Source organism: Pseudoliparis swirei, chromosome 5 (assembly GCF_029220125.1).
Source record: "Pseudoliparis swirei isolate HS2019 ecotype Mariana Trench chromosome 5, NWPU_hadal_v1, whole genome shotgun sequence".
In the NCBI taxonomy this organism is placed as follows: Eukaryota; Metazoa; Chordata; class Actinopteri; order Perciformes; family Liparidae; genus Pseudoliparis; species Pseudoliparis swirei.
In genome coordinates this window covers 16,404,417-16,426,162 of record NC_079392.1, presented here as the reverse complement: position 1 = coordinate 16,426,162, position 21,746 = coordinate 16,404,417, and the positions used below count along the sequence as shown (strand labels likewise).

Sequence of the window (21,746 nt, the reverse complement as noted above, 5' to 3'; positions counted from 1 at the left end):
TTAAAAAGGACAAAATAAATCTGACTAAAGCCGCACGTCAACGCCGTCATCTTAAGTCAAGAACAGCAGTAACACAACAAACTAAATAACATCCAAAGGTAAACGGTTCTCTCTCTGAAAGCATGCCAGGAAGTTCTGCTCTGATAACCCACACACATAACATCAAACACTTGGTAAAGAAAGGCAAAAAAGATAACAAACCAGCACCTCAGTAGGCCAATTTCAACTCCCATGGCCACTTTACAGAGTGACCTCATTTAAGAGTCGACTTAAGACTTTCCTCTTTGACAGAGCTTATATTTAGGGCTGAATCAGGTTTGCCCTGGTCCGGGCCCTTGATATGCTGCTATAGGCTTATAGGCTGCCAAGGGACGTTTTAGGATGCACTGAGCACCTATCTCCTCTTCTTTCTCTACTTATGGATGAATTTTCATCTCTCCATTGCACATTATTAACTATGCTTTCTCTCCGGAGTCCTTGTGACTTCACATTTCATCGGGTCCATTGGACCTGGCTGGGTCTGATGCCATGGCCCTGTTTATGCTCTGCGCACTCCTCCCTCTACCTCCATCTGCCTGATGGATCATGGAGGTCTGGATCGTGGTCCATGCCTACTACCAACTATTCATACTCTCTGTCTTTTTCATTGAATGTGTTGTTACTCTAATCTGTCCTTCTGTACACATTACATCTATTGCACCTGTCCATCTTGGAGAGGGATTCTCCTCTGTTGCTCTCCTGAAGGTGTCTTCCCTTTTTTACCCGGTTGTTTGGGAGTTCTTCCTGATCCGATGTGAGGTTCTGGGACAGGGATGTCTATGTGTACAGATTGTAAAGCCCTCTGAGGGAAATTCGTAATTTGTGAGAATGGGCTATACAAAATACAGCTTTAAACGGCGATGTTTATATTCATAACTTCACTTATTGAACCCAGCCAGACTGGCTTCATTCAAATGAATGATGGGCCCATGTGTTTTCACACTGAACTTGGTCTGAACCCATCCAGCCCAGGGCTCCAGACTAACTTTTTTTACTAGGAGCACAGTGGCCCCTAACTTAAAATTTTAGGGGCGCAAGCAGAAAATGTAGGGGCGCACACAGGGTTTTTCCTGGGTCTTCGGTGCTCCCCAAGTCGAGCTATTGAGTGAGTGATCAGCAGCTGGCCGATCTGTCCATTCACGCACCTCACAGTTGTGTATTGATCAGACAAGAAGACACGCTTATCAACTCCAGTGGTTCCCCTACCATTATAACAGGGTGAAATCTCCACCCCCCCCCCGGTCAACAATTCTCGGCTCGCGTGACAGAGCGATGCGCGCGCCGACATCGAAGTTCTGCCGTGATGCGCGCACACGGGTGAGCACACTCTCACCACCCCCACCCATTGATTGAATGCATTCATAGAAAGCAGTTTCTCTTAGGAAACGGAATCAAAAAGAAATATTACTATGCAGCACGTTCTCTTTCAATACCATCTAGGGTTTGATGATGTTATGATTAGAGATGCACCGATCAGGTTTTTGGTGCCGATCACCGATCACTGAAATCAGTATCTGCCGATCACCGATAATACCGATCACCGAGTCGATTGAAGCATTCTATTTATTGTGTAGCATTATTGCCTAGGACTATGAGGAAATACATATATAAAGCAACTCAAACATTAAAGAAATTACCGATTTCTTTAAACATTTAGGACTTTTACTTTGAAAAATGTCCTAATTGATACATTAAAATTGTTTGATTGCTATTGTAGGGGATTTCAGATATGTATGGAACACATCTGCATTATTCATTTCCTGGAACTCTTGGGGAAATCTATATACAGGACTTTTCTTAACATACAAAAGACTGACTAATTTTGATAAACTCTTCCTTGGTCCAGTAAAAATGTTTTAATGTTAGCATAATTTAAGCTAAATCTCAGAAATGATCTATAAAGATACAAAATCAGTTCATTGTTTACTTTTATATGTTCGTGTATGATTTGTCGACATCTTATTTTGAAAAACGGATGTTGTTTCACGTGGTTCTTTCCGCTAACTTTGCAAAACCGGATGTTGTCACTTAAATCCTTCCGCTAACTTTATCAAAATCCTCGCGCGCTCCCGATCGAATGCGTTTACCGTCAACATCAGTCTGTAGGGGCAGACATGTGAGTGTCGGCTGAGTTGACCCAGAGATTCAACTCGGGGGACGGGGACGCCGCTCGGTGCGTGAGGATCCCCTCGTGGACCTCTCACTCTGCGGCCCTCGCCCTCGTTGTGTCTCCGCTGCGGTGCGCCTCTTTTCACACATTAGCCCCCCCCCCCCCCCCCGCTCTCGCACACAGGCCAGCCTTCTTCTTCGGTTTTCGTCTCCTTTCTTCTTCTTCTGGAGTTAATGTCGGTTAGCAAACCAGTCATTCAGGCATTACCGCTAACTATAGTGGGCTGAAGTGTAGAACAAGTTTGTAAGCAACACAAATATTTAATAACAAAAAAAGAAATCTGCTAATTTACTGGTCGCGCATGCGCGAGTTGATGAAAAATTTTCTCGCACTGTGTCTAATTTTAGGCGCAAAATGCGACCATTTGGTCGCAGTCTGGAGCCCTGCAGCCTATTAATTGGTAGTAATTAATATATCAGTCTTAAAACATCCACTCTGGATCAACCTTTCCTTATTAGGCCTTTAACATACCTGCAAACTTGTCACCTTTCGGCGAAATTCGCCGTTTTGAAATCAAAATAGGTCATCCACGTGAATAGTGTAGATCCGAAGAGTTTTTCTTTTAGGAGGGGGGGGGGGGGCTGTCAACTGGCCGGCCGGCGTTTATGAGATTGAAGTGATGCTGTCTGCACGCAATGCGCTGCGCAGAGCTCTCACAGCGAGTGGCGTTAAGTTGCAGAGCTTTTGAGACCGTCTTCGGCTTTAAACATTTCATTTTATTTTATTACTGACTGTAGATAAGTATACCAGAATCGTATTTATGGTATATCGTATTTATGGTATTGTATTGAATTCTGGTATCGGGTGTCATGATATTTATGGCAGGTATCGTTTAGAAGTTAGAATTTTAGGATCGTGACAACCAGGTAGAGGAAGGAACAGAATCATGGAACAGGTTCATAGAACAGAATCATGGAACAGAATCATGGAACAGACTCATGGAACAGACTCATGGAACAGGTTCATGGAACAGAATCATGGAACAGACTCAAAGCTCAGCAGAGCACACAAGTAAAAAAAAAAAAAAGGAAGTTGGTTCATGAATGACTTAACCATATTATATATAATAACAATGTAAAGTTGTTATTACTATTATTAGGGTCCGATCACTGAATTATTCAGAGAACCTTTTTTCTTAAAATGTTTGTTATTATTATTTAGATTTGCGGTCAGAACAATCAAGACCGTAGTTATAAAAGCTTTGCGGTGTCATCAAACAACGTGGATGTGATGTGGCGACAAAAAAGTCACCTGCACCCCCCCCCCCTGTTGTCACCTTTTTCACCCCTCATGAATTTGCAGGTATGCTTTAACCATTTAAAAAACAACCGATTTTTTAAAAGTTTCTGCTCGAAATAACATACCCAAACTAAAAAGGGTGTAGCCTCTGCAACCACATTTGTTCTTCTTTCTAAACAACAAAAGTAAGTTGCATTTGCTGGCTGTAAAGCTATGAAGCGATTCATGTGGCTGTGTTCATGAACCAACTTCCTTTTTTTTTTTACTTGTGTGCTCTGCTGAGCTTTGAGTCCGTTCCATGATTCTGTTCCATGAGTCTGTTCCATGAACCTGTTCCATGAACCTGTTCCATGAACCTGTTCCATGATTCTGTTCCTTCCTCTACCTGGTTGTCACGATCCTAAAATTCTAAACGATACCTGCCATAAATATCATGACACCCGATACCAGAATTCAATACAATACCATAAATACGATATACCATAAATACGATTCTGGTATACTTACCTACAGTCAGTAATAAAATAAAATGAAATGTTTAAAGCCGAAGACGGTCTCAAAAGCTCTGCAACTTAACGCCACTCGCTGTGAGAGCTCTGCGCAGCGCATTGCGTGCAGACAGCATCACTTCAATCTCATAAACGCCGGCCGGCCAGTTGACAGCCCCTCCCCTCCTAAAAGAAAAACTCTTCGGATCTACACTATTCACGTGGATGACCTATTTTGATTTCAAAACGGCGAATTTCCCCGAAAGGTGACAAGTTTGCAGGTATGTTAAAGGCCTAACAAGGAAAGGTTGATCCAGAGTGGATGTTTTAACCCTTGTGTTGCCTTAGGGTCATTTTGACCCGAATCAATATTACACCCTCCCCCCGCCTTTGGGTCATTTTGACCCGATTCAATGTTTCACCCTCCTGTTACCTTTATATTTACTAACATATTTTACCCTTTGGGTTCAATTTGATGCCAGCAATTAAAACGTCCAGAAAATTATTAGAATTAATATTGTTTTCCAAGTTTAAGTGTGAGGCACTTTATGTTTGTTTGTTGACTACCGAAAGAACACCGACATTAAATATTGAATGGGGTCAAATTAATCCTAAGGCGGGGGGAGGGTGTAATATTGATTCGGGTCAAAATGACCCTAAGATAACACAAGGGTTAAGACTGATATATTAATTACTACCAATTAATAGGCTGGATGGGTTCAGACCAAGTTCAGTGTGAAAACACATGGGCCCATCATTCATTTGAATGAAGCCAGTCTGGCTGGGTTCAATAAGTGAAGTTATGTATATAAACATCGCCGTTTAAAGCTGCAATAAGTGATTATTCTGCCACTTTGGGCAGCCAAACAAGCTGTAAAAAACAAACTCAGTTGATTTATTGTAGAAATACTGATGAAGCTTAAAATTATCGCTCAGCGTCCCAAAAATATGATTTTCCTAATGCATTTCAGGTCTGCCAATAAATCAAAGATGAGCTCTGTGGAAGAAGAAAAAAGGAAGAAAAAATGGTCCACACACCCCTTTATTGTGCGGATAAAATGCTTTCATTGGTACAGTAAAAAAAACGTATTAGCAGTTTATAAACCATAACATAACCACAAACCAGAGATTGACCTTCAGTCCAATATAAATGCAGTGCGCCCAATTAAAATACACAAACTGCAACCAAACTGCTGTAGGAAGAAAATGCACCTCTCCAGCTCAATGTGAAGTAAGAAACCATCATCAGCCAGTCCAGAAAATATAGTTTAAAACAAACATATATATATATATATATATATATTAGTTGTAAACAAACTAATAACTTGTGCCACTACATACCTTTCCCAATGTAATGTCAGGGAGTCCAGACTTCTTTAAGAACAAGGCAGCTTCCGTTGGTCCAACTCTCCCTGTATTCCCAGGATCCACCTTGGAGCACACACACAATCACACACATAGTGTATTAAGCTAGAATAGTTTCACAATTCATCCTTCCGTGTCGTAATAAGCAATAAAAAGGAACATACCTGTCTGTAATAGTTATCATATAAAGGGTTCCCACTCGACAGCTGTGGCAGAGAGAGGATGTCATTGCACTATAAATCAACCCCCCGTCCACTTCTCTCAACAAACGAGATTACTAAGAGCACGTTAGCTCAAAATAACTCGCCTCCTTCATCAAAATAAGTCCCAGGCGAGCTGCACCGGCTCAAACCTCGGGCGAAGCAGAACCTTATTACGGTTCTTCGTTCAAATGCTCGTTTCACGCTAATGTCGGTTCCGCTGAAAGCGCCCCTCAACTCATAGCAAGGCACCGCAGCCAGCCGCATTACCACATTAGTGTCGGTTGCGTAGACACAGACGACAAAACCGTGGGTGCTTTTCAGCCTTTAATGTCTTGGAAGACGTGAGTCTCCGGTGAACATGAAAGCCGAGGGAGTCAACGCACCACATCGGCGTTAATAGAGGCTTAGCCCAGGTTAGCCTGCCTTCCAGCCTCACGAGCACACTAAAAGAAGCTCACGAGCGTGTTTATCTCCATCCTCGCTCTGTCTGGCATCACGGCTAGACGAGCTACGGGTTTGCTAGCTAACGGGCTGAGCGTTATAATCGTGTGTTGTGCTTTCTTAAATACACGCGCGCGTGCCAGCGAGTCCCTAACTTTAGATACAGTTACCACGGCGCTGTTTAAGTTAAATGTATAATTAAATGGACATGAGAACGTTACTCGTAGGTAAATAGCATACACGGCTAGCTTTCCTCCAGCTGAGGCTAACAAGCCCGCTACCTAACGGTACCGCTAGAAGGCCCTGGTCGACCGGCTGGCTGTCTTATTTCTAGCTACATTTCAATGCTCGTGTTTTCAATTTAAAATACAATGTCACTTGTAAGATACGCCGTGTTGTGCTATTACAAGAGCTTAGCCTCGAAATTAAGTAAGCAGTCGTAAATCGCTGTATCTTTACCTGGGTGAGAGATGTGAGAGCTGCCATCTTCCCTGTTGCTGCGGGAACGCGCCCACCCAGCTTCGCTCTCTCCAATGCAACACTCCCCTTAGCGGACAAACCCATGCTTCACATTCCACTAGTTTAAAGAACCGCTCATTCTATGTTGACTGCGTTGTTCTGCAACATTGTGACTTTTGTTTTGTCGTCAGTGCAAGCTCTTTAATTCGGCAGATATAGTTGCGTGCAAACAAACGAACAATCGCAGCTTATGTTTGGGACCAAGTTGTAGAATAACAAATCCCTGTTTGGCGCGAAATTATGTGTAAATAATAATTAATAGGATACATCAAAATGGAAAATTGTTTTCATAATGTTGCAAGAGTTGTCAAGAAAGAAAGATAATTTATAGAATTACAAAATATATAATATTAATTTAACATTTCAAAAGTGTATTCCTTGATTGTACAACTGCTGTAAATATGTCTGATGTTAATGATAATAAATCTGTAATCTACACCAGTAAATATGGCACTCTTCCATTGCTTCACTACGTTTTTAGTGTTATGCTAACCGTACCTGCACCCAACAGTGAAAAGGAGGGCTGCATTCAGTTAGATCAGTCATGATGAAACATCACATTTTTATCACCCACTTTGAAAAAGCAAATTTATTTTCATACAATGCTTTAACAAAAGTTTGTTCACAACAATTTGGCAAAACCTTAACTATTCAAAATTGTATTATATGCTTTATATAAATCTAAAAGAAAAACATGGGTAAAATAACACAACATCCTGACTGGTGCTTTCGTTATTCTAACCCACTGCCATGCTATAAATAACTATGTAACCATTGCATGCAACCAACAACCAACCCCTCACAGCTAAATAATAGCATTTGTAACAGTAGAGTGACCTTTTTCACCACAAAGTGTGTATACCACGTCTACATTATAATACCAAACTTACTTTGTTTCCAGTTCAAACACATTAAAGAGAAGTACATTTGTGTTATGAAACAGCTCAAAGTCTGTAGCTTTAGGATGCATAGAAGATGTAACAAGACAAATGGAACACAAATGGACTTTTCTGCTGACAGTCGGAAGTTTGATCATTCCAGCAGATAAAGTATCTGGAAAAGTTGTTGAGTTACGAAGCATTATGTGGTACTTCATAATCACCCTTCAAATTGTTTCATTTCTGCAGAATAAATCTTCGAAAAAATAGAACATCAGAGCAGAGAATCCTGACACCACGGGATCACAATACATAATGTTTCACTTCACAACTAAGTCATTGGGTGGTGCACCGTGTTGTTTACCAAACTTAGAATCAATTTGTGTTTGAAAGCCCATTTATGCCTCTTTTTTTAATTTAAAGATCAACAAAAAAACGGAATAATAAAGATCAACAAAAAACGGAATAATAAAGATCAACAAAACGTAATAATAATTTAAAAAACGTAATAATAAACGTAAAACAAGACTTTATTTTCTTTCATACTCAGGAAAAATTGTTAAACACTTCATCAAATGTGTTGTTTTGCCTCCCTAAAGCAAAACAACACACACAGTGAAATACCAATTCACGTTTTTGTTAATATGGTTTTTAAAAATGGTTATTAATAGATAGACTTAGAAAAATTCCCCATGTTGATTATTAGTTGTTATTTTTTGTATTAAGTGTTTTCTGAAATGTTGTATTTCAATATGCAAATTGAAGCTGCGAGCAAAGGTGAACGGGTTCCCGCTCATTTGTGACGTTTTACCGTTTTTCCGTTTTTCACGTAACACTGTTTTGCTTTGGCCAGAAGATGCTATTTTGATTATGAGTGAAAATAGGCTTGTTAATATCCTCAGGCCGTGACTTTTATCAAACATGACAAGTTTGGGACAAATTCAAGGAAGTCCAGTGGAGCCAGTAGGTGGTGTTGTAACAGTGTGAACATATACTGTACATGCATCATGTGTCTCTACGAAGTCTAGACCAACTCATGTAAATTACATGTGAATCCGATGCGTTTTAAATAGGGCTGTCAGCGTTAACGCGTTAATCTATGCGATTAATTTGGCCGCGTTAACGCACTAAAATATTTTAACGTAATTAACGCAATTTTTTTTTTTAACCGCGGCAGTAGGCTACGGTTTGACACTGTTTCCGTTTTTAAAACAATTATTTCTCCGCGAAAATAAGGAGCAGAAATCAGTTTAACTCGTGGATGAATCAGTCGGGTTTCCTCCTGCTCCTCCTTCCTCCCGTCTCCCCCTCTGAGACACAGAGGAACCGAGGGGCGACGTGTCGGGTGACGCGGCGCGTAAAGAACTCGTCACACGAAACCTTCAACATGATTTGTCAATCCGTTTGTCTGTCAACATTTCGGGGAAAGAACAACCAATGAACACTCAGTAAATCACAAAGGACCTCCCACCTCACAGGTTAGGCTCATTTAGCAGCCTGTCAGTCAGAGAACCAGAGAACACGGCGCGAGGACAATGAGCCTTATTTCAGAGCTGAGATTGTTCTGGAATGTTTGATGTATAACACGTGGGGGTGTGTCACATGCAAAAGACTTTAAACGGTGAATTTAATTTATTTTGTAAAATGTATAAAATGCCCCCAGCCTCCAGAGGGTTAACGTGACATATGTGAATGTCAGTCAGTTACCAAGGCCACTGGTTCTGCTGTTCAATGTTAAAGATGACAGGACCAATGGGATCTCAATATACTTCTTTTTGTTTTACTCATCTGATGTTTCACTGAAGAAACCATTTATCATCCACGATATTAAATACCTCGCTGGCACTGTATATGTAGGAGCCTCTTTGAAAACACAGCTCTGTGTGAAGTTTTGTCTTTAAAAAGAAGGAAACAACTTTTAAGCGCGATTAATCAATCGCAATTTCAAAATGTGCGATTAATTAGTTACTTTTTTTTAATCGATTGACAGACCTAATATATATATGTTTTTATTTTTCCATTTTTTAAGATGGCCACTATCTTAGATTTTTGAATGGCCAATCGGGCAGATTTGACCAAATACCTCTGGAGAACAACTCCACCAAATTTCATGCTTTTATCAGAATTTGCACGATTATTCTACTATCTGCCCCACGATACGGCGCAGATCTTTATGAGGCTGAATCATAACAAACCGACCACAGATATGACTTTTAAACTACTTCTCTAAACATCATAAAATTACATTCCGACACACAACAACAGTAGTATTTAGAAAAAGTCAACTGTCAGTTATTTTTCTCGTCCGCTATTGTTTCCGGTTGCTGGTGTGAAATGCATTCTGGGATATCGGCTGGCCAGAGTATGCACAAGTCTTCTCTGATGCATCCTCCGGAAGGTGGGAGGATCAAGTCACATCCGGGTATTTTGACCGTGCTTTGCGAGAAGCAGACTTTGAATTGAAACATGTACTCGGGCTGCGACTGATGACGTTTCACGAGTCCACAAGTACAGAGAAGTACGCACAAGAACACAGATTGAGAAACTGCTATTTCCTCGTTTCCCCTCTTCTCATATGGTTTCCTTGCATCTCTCCATTCATCCCTTGTGGGAGGGACTAAGACGAGAGGAAAAGATGCTAGTGAGGGAAACAGGCATGCAATTAAGAGACTTGGGATGCACATCATGGCTTGATTGTGAAAGGTTTTCTTCAGCAGTTTTTTTAAATGAGCATCACACAGAATTCAGAGCATATCTACCAGAGGCTAGCAGCTAACCGTGCTGAAAGGGGAAGGGGGCTTCATTGTCTGCATACTCCACTACACTACAGCTTCACAACAGTAATAGTTGTTTCCTGCTGTATCAACTTGTATATTGCACCTTTAAATTAGGTATCAGGTTTAAGTGGGTGGACAGTTGGAGAAATATCAAGACATCCACAGGGAGAGACCATCTTCATACTGAAAGAGAGGTGACCACCTTCGCCCCCCATACAAAAAACAGCCGTTATGTGACTGACATCCCATACTTGGATCATGTGACGAAAACTGTTATATTAAAAAATATATTGTTTGGGTTGTTTCGTTGCACTGAAACTCGGGTGTTGTACGTAGGCACGTGCACAGACATTTTGGAGGGCAGGTGCTCAAACCAAAAAAAAGGGCACCCAATGCCCAAAAAAAATTGTGACAGAGTTGAAGCATAAGCAGCAATACACAGATGATGCTGTCCTCGGCCTGCATCTCCTCTGGCAGCATCAGACCACTAGCTTACATTTTCTTTATGAATAAAGATGAATTATTATATAGCAACAACAGTACAAGCGTTCTGATTGGCTAATGGGTCGTCTTGCCAGCCACGTATTGCCCTCCTCGCTGGTCTGATACGGATCCGTATTGCCCTCTTACGTCATTTTCAAAATGAGAGATATTGATATACATCAACAGCCAAGAGCAGTGGTCCTCAAACTACTGCCACATGGCCCGGCCCTCTGAACAAGAGAGGCCGTATGATTCTCTGGCCATGCAAATCCTAGACTAGCCCCTGTTGAATAGAGCGGAATAAGAATTCTCTCTCTCTTCTCTCTCTAAACATAACTAACATCAGTAAACAGCTGGACGAGGCTTTGAAATCACGAAGTTTTTGTTTGTTTATTTTTTAGGAAACGTCGGACCAGTTGTGACGTCATGTTTTCAGCAGCGTAATGTTGTGGTTGATTTATCACAAAACAACATCAGGGGACAAACACGTCATGACCTGTGTGTCTGATGCTGCGGGTCAGAGGAGAAGGAGGTGCACCCGCTTGGTGGCGCGAGGAGACCTGCGCGAGCACTAAGTGGAGGAGGGAGGGGCGCGGCGGGGGAAGGCACTTATATTATAAATATGTTTTTGAATACACTACTCTATGTGTGTGTTTGTGGATGTATGTGTGTATGTATATATGTGTATGTATATGTCTATATATATATGGTTGTTTTATTATATATATAATAATGTAATAATTATGTATGCATGTATATGGATATACAGTATATGCATATATATATGGATACATATATATATGCATGGATATATATATATATATATGCATATACATAGGCATATGCATATATATATATGCATATATATATATACTGTATTTAATTAGTTTTTTATTCATTTCATTTGTTTTATATTATTTATTTTTTTCATTTTAGAATTCAGCTATATATGTGTATTTATATGTGTGTATATATATATATATTAGGGCTGTGAAACGATTAAAAATGTTAATCAGGTTAATCACAGGTTTCTGTGGATTAATCATGATTAATCACATATAAACATTTATACACAGGGGTGCACATAACTTGCTCACCAGTGCGCGAGCCAGCATCGGAGCTCTGCCGCTCATGCGCCGCGGAGCATGTCGGGGCGAAATTCTCACAAGAACTCAAATAAATGCCCCGTCGGATATTAAAACACATTTTGGGGGACTTGATGACAGAAAGAGTAACTTTTAGCCTATTCTTAAATACTGTAGCGACCCTGTGAAGTGGCTGTCAATCACAGTGTGTCACCGTGCATGCTGGTCGAGGGGGCGTGCCTGTGATTGGCGGAGTAGAGGGGAGGCGGGGTTAACCTGTCGGAAAAGGGGAGTTAAGGGTGGTTGACGGGAACCGTTGTTGTTGACGTTCGAGCTGCTGAGCTGAGAGGAGCACGCTGTCTGTGTTGGTGGATGCCCAATAAATGAGGAGTAATAACGTCGTCCCGTCTCATCAGTGCCATAATGTCCGAGACGCTACAATACAGATTCATAAAAAAATTTGTCTCCAGCAAAAAGGGCACTTTTCTCATCCAGGGCAAAGGGCCTGGTTGTACGGATACTGAAAATGTAGAAACAAGGGTGGACACTGCACATTTGCCTGTAAAAGACTCCTTTACATTAAAAAATAAATAATTTAAATGACCAAAACCATTGAAAACAGGCTTCAGCTTGTAGAGACTTCAATTTTATTCACTGAAACTGAGCAGTGTGAGCCCATAGGACAGTCACTCATTCAGAACAATGAAGAAAATGGCAATAGTAAGAATCACAGTTTGTTTAATGCAGTCTCATTCTTACTCTCTCACACATACACCACATTGTAGGAAGAACATAAGCCCCAAAATCAGAGCTTTAGAAACTGACGTGTTTTCAGGGTTCAATGTAATGATTGAATAAATTATGAAGGGGTCAATAAAAAAAAGAAAGAAAATGTGACTAAATCACACAGGAGGAATAAAAAGTGCATGAACCAAGCATCACAGACCCTCGATTTACTGGACATCACAACAAACAAACAATTTGAACATTCAACCAAAGCTGACACAAATAAAAAAGGGAAATTAACACAAATGCCCTTCTCCAATTTGAAAACTAAAAAACAAATCTGACCCGACCACCTTCCACCACTCCCCCACCCCTACACCTGAATAAAAGGCTGCTGTATTAAAGGCCAGAGTCCAAAGGGCGTTTGCTGATTTTCTGTCGGTTTAGAAGCACTCAGGAGTCCGCCAACCGGTATCCACTCTTTTACAACTCGTCCCTCTTTTTGTCGTCGCTGTCCTCTCCTTCCGTCCTGACGTCCTCGTCTGTCTCCTCATTGTGCTCACCCTCCGCCTCATCATCATCCTCCTCCTCCTCTTCTTCTTCCTCCTCCTCCTCATCTTCCTCCTCCTCAGCACCACCTTCTTCTGTGTCCTTCTTGCTCTTGTCGTCCTCCTCCTCCCTCAGTTTCCTCTCCATATCCTCCTGCTCCTCCTTCATCTTCTTCTCTGGTCCCTGGTGGGCGAAGAAGACAAGTTGGGTTTGAGTTGACGGTGCTGAATACTCTTTGATGGCTTCTCTCAAAACAAGTGCAGGTAATTTGATGTCAAAACACTTAATTCAAGTCAGTGTCCAATTTATCTGAGATTCAATGAAGAAATTCTTCAAGTCCAACATAATGCATTTCTTTCACTCAAAAATACTCTTTTGTCTAGCCTGCGAGCCTAGCTTACACTTCTAAGAGCTATTCTGTGAGCTAAGCCTAGCTTAAACCCTCCTCTATGACAGGGGTCACTATACTAGGTATGGAACCATAATCTGTGATCTGTGGACCGAATTATCCATCGGTTTTTGGTCCAGAGACCCGGACCGCCTGTTAGTGACCACTGCTCTACGAGCTAGTCTGCAAGTTAGCGTGGCTTCACACTCTAGTAGCTAGCCTGCAAACTAGGACTACCTCAACATTCTATGTTCTAGTTTGTGACTGATTATCTCAATCCGCCAGGGGCTTGACCATGAGCTAGTACTAGCTCATCATGTTACACTAGGACTTAATCCCATCTCTGAAATCAAAGCCATTTAAGATGGCAATTTTGTATTCGTTGTATATATAAAATCGCTTTTGGGAAAATGAAATCTGGAACGCCAGTTCCTTACACATGGCTCTCTGTCACACCTAACAATTACTGGTTCCCATTGTGCTTTACCAGGCAACCCTGATCAACAGGTACAAGTTGGTCGCGCAAAACAAACCAAGCAGGAAGTAGTGCTACAGGGAATGAAACCCATACTGCATTCTAAAATGCATATCCTTTTGTACATACGGCAGCTGTCCTTAAAAATCCACACGCTGTTAAATTTGGACAAACTACTTCCTTACACACCTTGAATGTTGGGTAGAATAGCCAGAAAAGCCAGATGGATGCAGTTGGACATCCGGCTAATTTTTGGCATGCTACATTAAACATACTAAACAGTATAGCGGTATCGAGTATGGAGTGGTGTGCAATAATTCAGGCTGCTTTTCTTCACTTTTAACAGAATAGCTCCAGGTACTTAAAATGAATCATTGGTTGTATAAGCATGTGTCCTTATGTATATCATTTAAAACGTATAGGATTTAAGTAAACAAAACGAAAAGATGAATTGTTTATAAAAATGTTTCGTTGTTCAGTCTATAATACATAGTGTATAATAGGCTCTACATACAGCATTGATCTACAGTCCTACCATAGTAGCTCCCCAGGTATCCTTCCCAAACTCTTCTGCCTCTTTGACGTCGTCGGTGATCAGTAAGTTGTCAAAGATGGTGCCAGATTTAACCTGAACAAAGACAATCACATGAGCGTTAATTCCTCAATAAGTTCATATATAAAACAAGTCTTTGTGTATACATGAGTTTGGTGACTGCATTATTACAACTCTCATTGGGCGAGTAATAATCCTTACCTGCCACAGATCCAGGCCCAATACTCCAATGTTATCAAATTTGTACATCGTGGCATCCTGAGTGTACTCTGGGTTATCAATCTCAGGGTGGATCCAGGCTCCTTTGTAGTCCGGATTGTCAATCTGCCTGGGTTTCCACTCTCCCTGCAAAAGCAAAATGAGAGGTTAGGACTAGTGAAGGTAAAGATAAGACTAATTATATCACTTAACCCAAGTCTAAACAAATATATACAAACACTGCTAAAAAAAGGATTTGAAATGGAGATCAATAATTTTTTCTATAAAGAGCTCCAGCCCTGCCCTTAGCTATGAGAGCCGCACCTTGTACTCTGGGTTGGTGATCATGGGCGGTTCCCACTCCCCGTCCATGTCCACATCCCAGTCATCAGGCTTCGTGGCATCAGGGTCAGGGATAGTCTCTGGCTTGTCCCATTCCTGGAAATAGAGCAGAAATAGAGTTACCACTCAAGTCTTAAATTGTAAAAACACAATGCCACAACTCTGTGCACATCATTAAGCAGGGCTGTGACCCGAGTCCTGAACATGAAAAGCTCAAGTGGCATGATTTGATTGTCGATTATAGGACACAAGATTTCTCAATTACTTAAAGCTGGGTTCAAACGCATTTAGAACTACTGCCATCCCTCATCCAATGATTTGAGTGCTGATCATTGTTTTGCCCTTCTACTAAAGTTGCCTTTTTTATATAAGGGCACACCGATTAAGAAAATTAAAAACGGCAACTATGTTAAAGAAAACAAGGTAAGAAAAATAAGCACTTCTACAATATTGATACTTAATTTGTCACTTAAAAAAGGTCTCTCAATAGACAATAGGCAAGCTTGGTCTAGCTTGTCAAGCTCCAGAGCTGGCTAGTTAGCAAGCTAGTCTCCTGAGCTCGCACATTCTTTCCCTACCAGCAAAGTAGTCTATCAGTGAGGAATCCCGCTGTTGGGCTCATTTTTCAGAACCAGTGTAACAATTGGCAAGACAGCATGGTGGCCTTATAGCAGAGGTCAGGAACCTTTTTGACTGGGAGAGCCATAAAAGCCAAATATTTTTAAATATATTTCATTGAGAGCCATATAGTATTTTTAACGTAAAATAAATTAAATATGTCTTGATTTTAATGCAACTTCTGGTGCTGCATGATGCTACGGGTGGGGGTGGGGTGCAGGTGACTTTCTTTGCTCCGCCCCGATGCGCGCGCACACGCCAGCATCGGAGCTCTGCAAGACGGCGAGCCGAGAAGTGTTAACGCCACACTAGAGACAGAGTGACATGCTGCTGTAGAGACGATCAATAACAGATGTTTAGTTTAATAAAAGAACAAAGACGTCTTTAAGAAAAGGACCTGACATTACTGCTGCTGTCATCTGGGCTATAGAGACAATTACAGGGGGCGAGATGGGGCTACAAGACTGGCCCAACCACCTGTGAATGTGGACAAGCAGACCATACAATGGAGCACTGCCTTGTCTGCCCTCTACTACCTAACCCTTGCAGCACAAAAGACCTTGCAGTATTCAACAAAAATGCAAAGGACTGTGTAAAGAAATGGGAAACTGCCATATAACTATCACGCTTCAGTGAAACGAGAAGAAGAAGAAGAAGAAGGGGGGCGGGTGGAGATATTTTTTTTTTTTTACTCAAAATTGTCTGGGAGCCATATGCCGTCACCGGAAGAGCCATATATGCTAGGTTGGAGGCAGGTCTAAGTGGGTTAGATGCACGGCTCCGCGCCATCGAAGCTCAGACAGCTATGCTAGTTAGCCCGCCCTCTCCCGTAGTCGGCGCGGAGCTGCAGTCAGCTGCTAGATGTTCTCCGGCAGTCCCCGAGCAGCCGGGATCGTGGGTAACTGTTCGCAGGAGTAGTAAGTCTACACAGAAGCCCGCTGTGCACCAACCACTTCACGTTTCCAACCAGTTTTCCCTGCTCAGCGACACACCCGCTGAGGAACACACCCTGGTTATCGGGAGCTCTATAGTCAGGAACGTGAAAATAGCGAAGCCGCGGACCACCGTCGTGTGCCTCCCGGGGGCCAGAGCGGGCGACGTGGAGTCTTATTTGAAACTGCTGGCTAAGGACAAGCAGAGATACAATCAGATTGTAATACACGCCGGTGGTAATGACGCCCGAGCCCGTCGGTCGGAAGTCACTAAAATTAATGTGGAATCGGTGTGTGCTTATGCCAAGACATTGTCGTAGTTTTCTCTGGCCCTCTCCCAAATTTGCTGACTGACGAATTGTTTAGCCGAATGTCGTCTTTCAACCGCTGGCTGTCGAGGTGGTGGCCGGCGAATAATGTGGGCTACGTAGACAACTGGAAGACTTTCTGGGGAAAGCCTGATCTGATGAAGAGAGACGGCATCCATCCCACGTTGGACGGAGCGCGTCTCATTTCTGCGAATATGACCAAGTTGATCACCGGACTTAATCCATGACAACCCAGGGTTCAGATCAGGAACAGAGTTGTAGTTTAACACCCTTCTCGGCTCTTCCATTCGAGCAGTTAACTCTAGAGTAGAGACTGTGTCTGTCCCACGGCCACTTCAATTAAATAAATCAAAAGTAAACAGAAGAGTCGTCGTACACAATAACCTTATTCACGTTAACACCATTATTTCAGCAGTGCAACAAAACAGGACTATTAAATGTGGTCTCCTAAATATTAGATCTGTCATCTAAAGCTGTGTTACTAAATGATTTAATATCAGATAATCACATTGATTTATGTTGTCTAACTGAAACCTGGCTTAGCCATGAAGAATATGTCTGCCCAAATGAATCGACTCCTCAAAGTCATATTAATACTCACGTTCCTCGAGGCACCGGTCGAGGAGGTGGAGTAGCAGCCATCTTTGACACGAGCCTATTAATAAATCCTAAACCTAAATTAAACTACAACTCATTTGAAAGTCTTGTTCTTTGTCTTTCACATCCAACCTGGAAAACACTACAGCCAATTCTATTTGTGATTCTGTACCAGCCACCAGGTCCATATTCAGAGTTTATATCTGAATTTATATCAAGTTTGGTTCTTAAAACTGATAGTTATTATTGTAGGAGATTTTAATATTCATGTGGATGTTGATAATGATTGCCTAGGTGCTGCATTCATCTCCTTGTTGGACTCGATCGGCTTCTGTCAGAGAGTACAGAAACCCACTCAAAGCTTTGGCCACACGCTTGATCTTGTTCTTACTTATGGCATTGACATTGAGCATTTGAAGGTCAGGGATGTTGCTTATAGCAAGCAAGCCGCAAAATAAATCTAAATTAACAACCTAATGCTTCATTCAGTCTTGTGACAGTTTAGGAAAGCCAGATGAGTGACAACTTTGTTCCGATCATATCCTGGAACCAGTGTTAGTAGTCAGCCGTCTGCTAGTTATCGTGGTAATTCTACTATGCTTAGATACTACATGGGTTCAAAAAATAAGCCCAACAGTGGGCCATCTTTCCATCTCTTGAATAGCGTTTTGCATTAGCCATGCAGCTGAGGAGGTTAGCAGAAGGCCAAGCTAAACTATTCGCAAAATGTTCTCAAATGAAGTTTATCTCAAATTACAGCAATATCGATTTGGCCACTCAACAACAAAAATATATGTTTTGATGTGCAACTTGAGCCCACTACGAGGTCATTTGTGTTTCCCTCAAGCCAAGAATCTGACTTGATAATGACAACAACTATAACATTTTTCTGTCCATTTGGGTTAGATTTCAAAGATGTTTCTCTCCATCTGTAAACATTAGCTTGGTCTGGAAAGAAACCAAGAGGTCTGTAATAAGAATCCTGTTTGTGTAGTTATTGGGATAACTTTTGAGCAATGCCCACGGGGGCCTGATCTCCTACCTCAGACTTGGCGTCATTGGGGTCGTCGATCTTGGCCCTGTTGTCCCAGTCACTGGGTTTCTTGGCCTCTGGGTCCTTGATCTTCTTGACGGGCAGCATGTCCCAGTCGTCCTCCAGAGAGCCGGATTCCACCTTTTCGTTGTTGATCCTCACTTCGTATGTTTGGTCTGGATTCAGGATCAGCGTGTACATGTGGGTGAGCTCGTCATCCTGGAGAAAGGGAGGTAAAAAGCATTTAGGACAGAAAAAAAATGTTGTTTACAAGAATCTAAAGTTTTCAAAAACAGGCTTTACGCAGTAGCTACCTTGCATTTTATGTCTTTCGTGACGAGGTGGTTTTGGCCCTTGTAGTTGAAGATCACATGAACCTTCTTTGTGCTGTATCCACAGATGTCAGGCCCTGGAAACATATGGTATTTATTTAATACCTTTATTCAACACTAGCTCAGTCACAGCTAAATTGAAAAAACATCTTTCAAGTGCCCTCCCCTCAGACAGTTCTGTGGTCAGGGCCTCTACAGGACCAGGATGACTCACCGAACATGATGTAATACTGAGAGTCTCCGTGCATGTTGCTCTGGTCGAGGTCAGAGGGGAAGATTTTGACGTAGCCCCCTCCGCAGTCGATCTTCTGCTCGTGCTTGATGGTAAACTGGATGACCAAAGGTTTTCCCTCGTTGCTAAAGGGCTCAAAGCGAGCCGACAGGGCATAAAAGTGGGCGTCCTGGCTTGTCTGGAGACCTGGACAAATAGAGGCATACGCTCAATGCTTTTCATGTCTTTTGTATTCTTGACCAGGTTTTTAAGTCATTATAAAATAGTTATATTCTAAAATCAGGAATTTTTGTATGCCAGCTATTAAGGAGCTCAAATCTAAATGAGTAAAGCTTCAGCGACGCAGCATTCCAGCACAGAAAAAAGTACCAAATGCATGAAGAGTCGGGGGTGTTACTTTTGCCACAGGCAGGTTATTCCAGTTTTGGATATATTCTCAACACATACTTTAGAAACAAATTCCATGTCTTTGCCGTGGCTGTACCTGGAGCATGCCAACCGATCGTCTGCCGAGGCAGATTCTCTACTCGCAGCTACCATCTGGAGAGAGACACCGTGGCCGCCCTCGGCTTCGTTACGATAAAGAGAAATCTTCAGAAAAGGGAAATTGAAACCAACTCATGGACATCTCTTGCGCAACAGAGAGATGCATGGAAAGCAGTCTTTGTCACTCTGCGACCGACAGCCATATGATATGATGACCTGGAGCAGGTCAAATACACAAAACTCTTTTGCCGACATGTGCATGATAACACCCCATCATCTGTCACTATCGAAAGCAATGCATCAATTGTCTGCATGACAGTATAAAAAAAACTTAAATAATTACCTTTGTCAGCCTCTGCGTCTCCATAGAACTTCCCAGCGGTCAGTTTCCACTGACCATAGTCTGACTTGTGCTTGGACTCGGCCCACCGGCTCTGCCATCCATCTGAAAAGCAGCAATACAACTCAACTAGTTAGTGACTGTCTCTTCCTGTTGGCCAATACATTGCAATACCACAACACACATCCATTATCCTGCTGGGTCCAGACACTCTACTGAGTTTGAAGAGGACTTCATAATGAAAACACAAATTTTCAACTGATACCGTCATGGTGCACATTTGAATAGTTTAGAATACTCATATGTTCGAAGTATATACCAGGGACTCCTGGCTCTTTAAAAAAACAAAACGTGTTTCACCTTGAGGACATTACTTGAGGAAATTAACCAAGTAACGTGTCGTTCATTCAACCAGTACAACGACCTAATTGAATTCCATATGGGAGCCCTCAAGACGGCTCAGTGCAATATCAAAAGTGAACGAATGTTGACTCGCATACGAGGGCGACAGCTAACGCACTCATCTGGTGTTGTTATTCCATTTGGACTATAATATTATAGCACTTACCTTACTGCCTAACGTCACTTTCGCTAACGTTAGTTTACTTTTCGCCAACATTACCTGTCGGTTGACTGTTAGACATATCGTGGCCTAGCCTTTAGTAAAATGAATGCAGCCAAATTATTTTCAAAATGTTAGTTTAAAAAGGGAAGATAATAATAGATAAACGATGCCGAGCGACGCCGTTTAAAAGGGCAGTTGGAGCAGCCACTTCCACAACACGACCATCCACACATAGAACAAGAAAGACCATGGAATTGTTGAGTTAACGCACCTCCGTCCAAAAACTGCTCCTTGAAGTACACGGTAGCATCAGCAGTGACAGCTAACGATGCAAAAACAGCGAGAATGGCCGCTGGCAGCTTCATGTTGGCAGCTTCTCACCGGCGCCCAGGAGGTTGAAGAGAGCAAGCTTGAGGGTGAAAACGGCTAATAAAGGCTGGAGGATATGTAACCTGAGTATTTCAACAGCGACAAACCCTGCACAGATGGCCGCGGCTCATTGGACGAGCGTCTCGCCAATGAAATGAGACCACGAGTTACTTTTCGGAGATCCTTGTCCGACGCGGAGGAGGATCGAAAAGGGGGCGGAGGCAGGAGACGACTTGGCTTTCAGCAAATAAGCTTTAGAGATATTAAATCGTTTGCTCGAGTCCAGTGGTTTTGGTGTACGTAAAGACCCTCCAAGGGGGTATGTGCGATTTGTAAAAAAAAAAAATTTAAAATTAGCATCCATTCAAAAATCCTTTCAACAAATGTTTTAATAAATATGTAATAAAATAGAGTGTAAGTTCATAATATAATGTTATGTATTCTATATTAAATCAGACCCGGATGTCAAAGCGCTGTGTATTACATTTTTTTTGACCTTATTTATCGTTTGGATTTTGGATTGCTATTAAATTATTCAATGGCTGTTTACTCTTTCGTTTTACAAAGTAGTTTTACCGTGATAGTAATAATGGTTCGTACAATTATAGTATAATTAAGTTACCCTCTTCAGAATCAGAATCAGAATCAGTTTTATTGGCCAAGTAGTTTGCACAACAAGGAATTTGTCTTGGTAAAGTGTCTCTGTGCTTACACAAAATGTACATTACAACACAGAACAAACAAAACAAGTAGTGCAGAACAGAACAAACAGTGCAAAACAGTGCAACGGTCTAAGAAGTAAAGTGACTTAAGTATATACAAGAAGAAGTGGAGAGTGCGAGAAGAGAAGGGATAAATATATATGCTACAGTGGGTTATTGTTTAGTAGTGAGACGGCGAGGGGGAAGAAACTGTTTTTGTGTCTCGAGGTTTTCGCGAGCAGTGATCTGTAGCGTCTACCAGAGGGGAGGAGTTTGAATAGTTTGTGTCCGGGG

At 41.8% G+C, this 21,746-nt stretch overlaps 2 protein-coding genes across 6 annotated transcripts in view; both read right to left on the bottom strand.

The window, feature by feature from the left end:
- LOC130194090 (epidermal growth factor receptor substrate 15-like 1) overlaps positions 1-6,431 on the bottom strand; it is a 69,316-nt gene extending 62,885 nt beyond the window's left edge. For all 5 annotated transcript variants that reach the window (XM_056414973.1, XM_056414974.1, XM_056414975.1 and 2 more), the window contains exons 1-3: positions 6,405-6,431; positions 5,466-5,507; positions 5,278-5,367 (exon numbers count right to left, since the gene is read on the bottom strand). In XM_056414973.1, coding sequence (XP_056270948.1) covers positions 5,278-5,367; positions 5,466-5,507; positions 6,405-6,431 — 159 coding nt within the window. The remainder of the gene's footprint in view (positions 1-5,277; positions 5,368-5,465; positions 5,508-6,404) is intronic.
- A 5,977-nt stretch (positions 6,432-12,408) lies between these two features.
- On the bottom strand, positions 12,409-20,830 carry calr3a (calreticulin 3a). Its single transcript, XM_056414978.1, has 9 exons — positions 20,654-20,830; positions 19,821-19,922; positions 18,974-19,177; positions 18,742-18,836; positions 18,437-18,646; positions 14,901-15,014; positions 14,580-14,723; positions 14,361-14,453; positions 12,409-13,145 (listed from the first exon to the last, which is right to left on the bottom strand). The coding sequence occupies exons 1-9, from the start codon at positions 20,745-20,747 to the stop codon at positions 12,897-12,899; spliced, it is 1,305 nt and encodes a 434-aa protein (XP_056270953.1). The 5' UTR covers positions 20,748-20,830; the 3' UTR covers positions 12,409-12,896.
- Positions 20,831-21,746: the final 916 nt, after the last annotated feature.

Bases quoted from the DNA above. Each gene is read 5' to 3' on its own strand.
- calr3a (XM_056414978.1), bottom strand. From the start codon at position 20,747: ATGAAGCTGCCAGCGGCCATTCTCGCTGTTTTTGCATCGTTAGCTGTC. The intron at 19,178-19,820 runs GTAATTATTTAA...CTATTTGTCCAG, and splicing joins AGACGCAGAGGCTGACAAAG to GTCTCCAGACAAGCCAGGAC. The intron at 13,146-14,360 runs GTAGGACTGTAG...TTCGCCCACCAG, and splicing joins ATACCTGGGGAGCTACTATG to GGACCAGAGAAGAAGATGAA.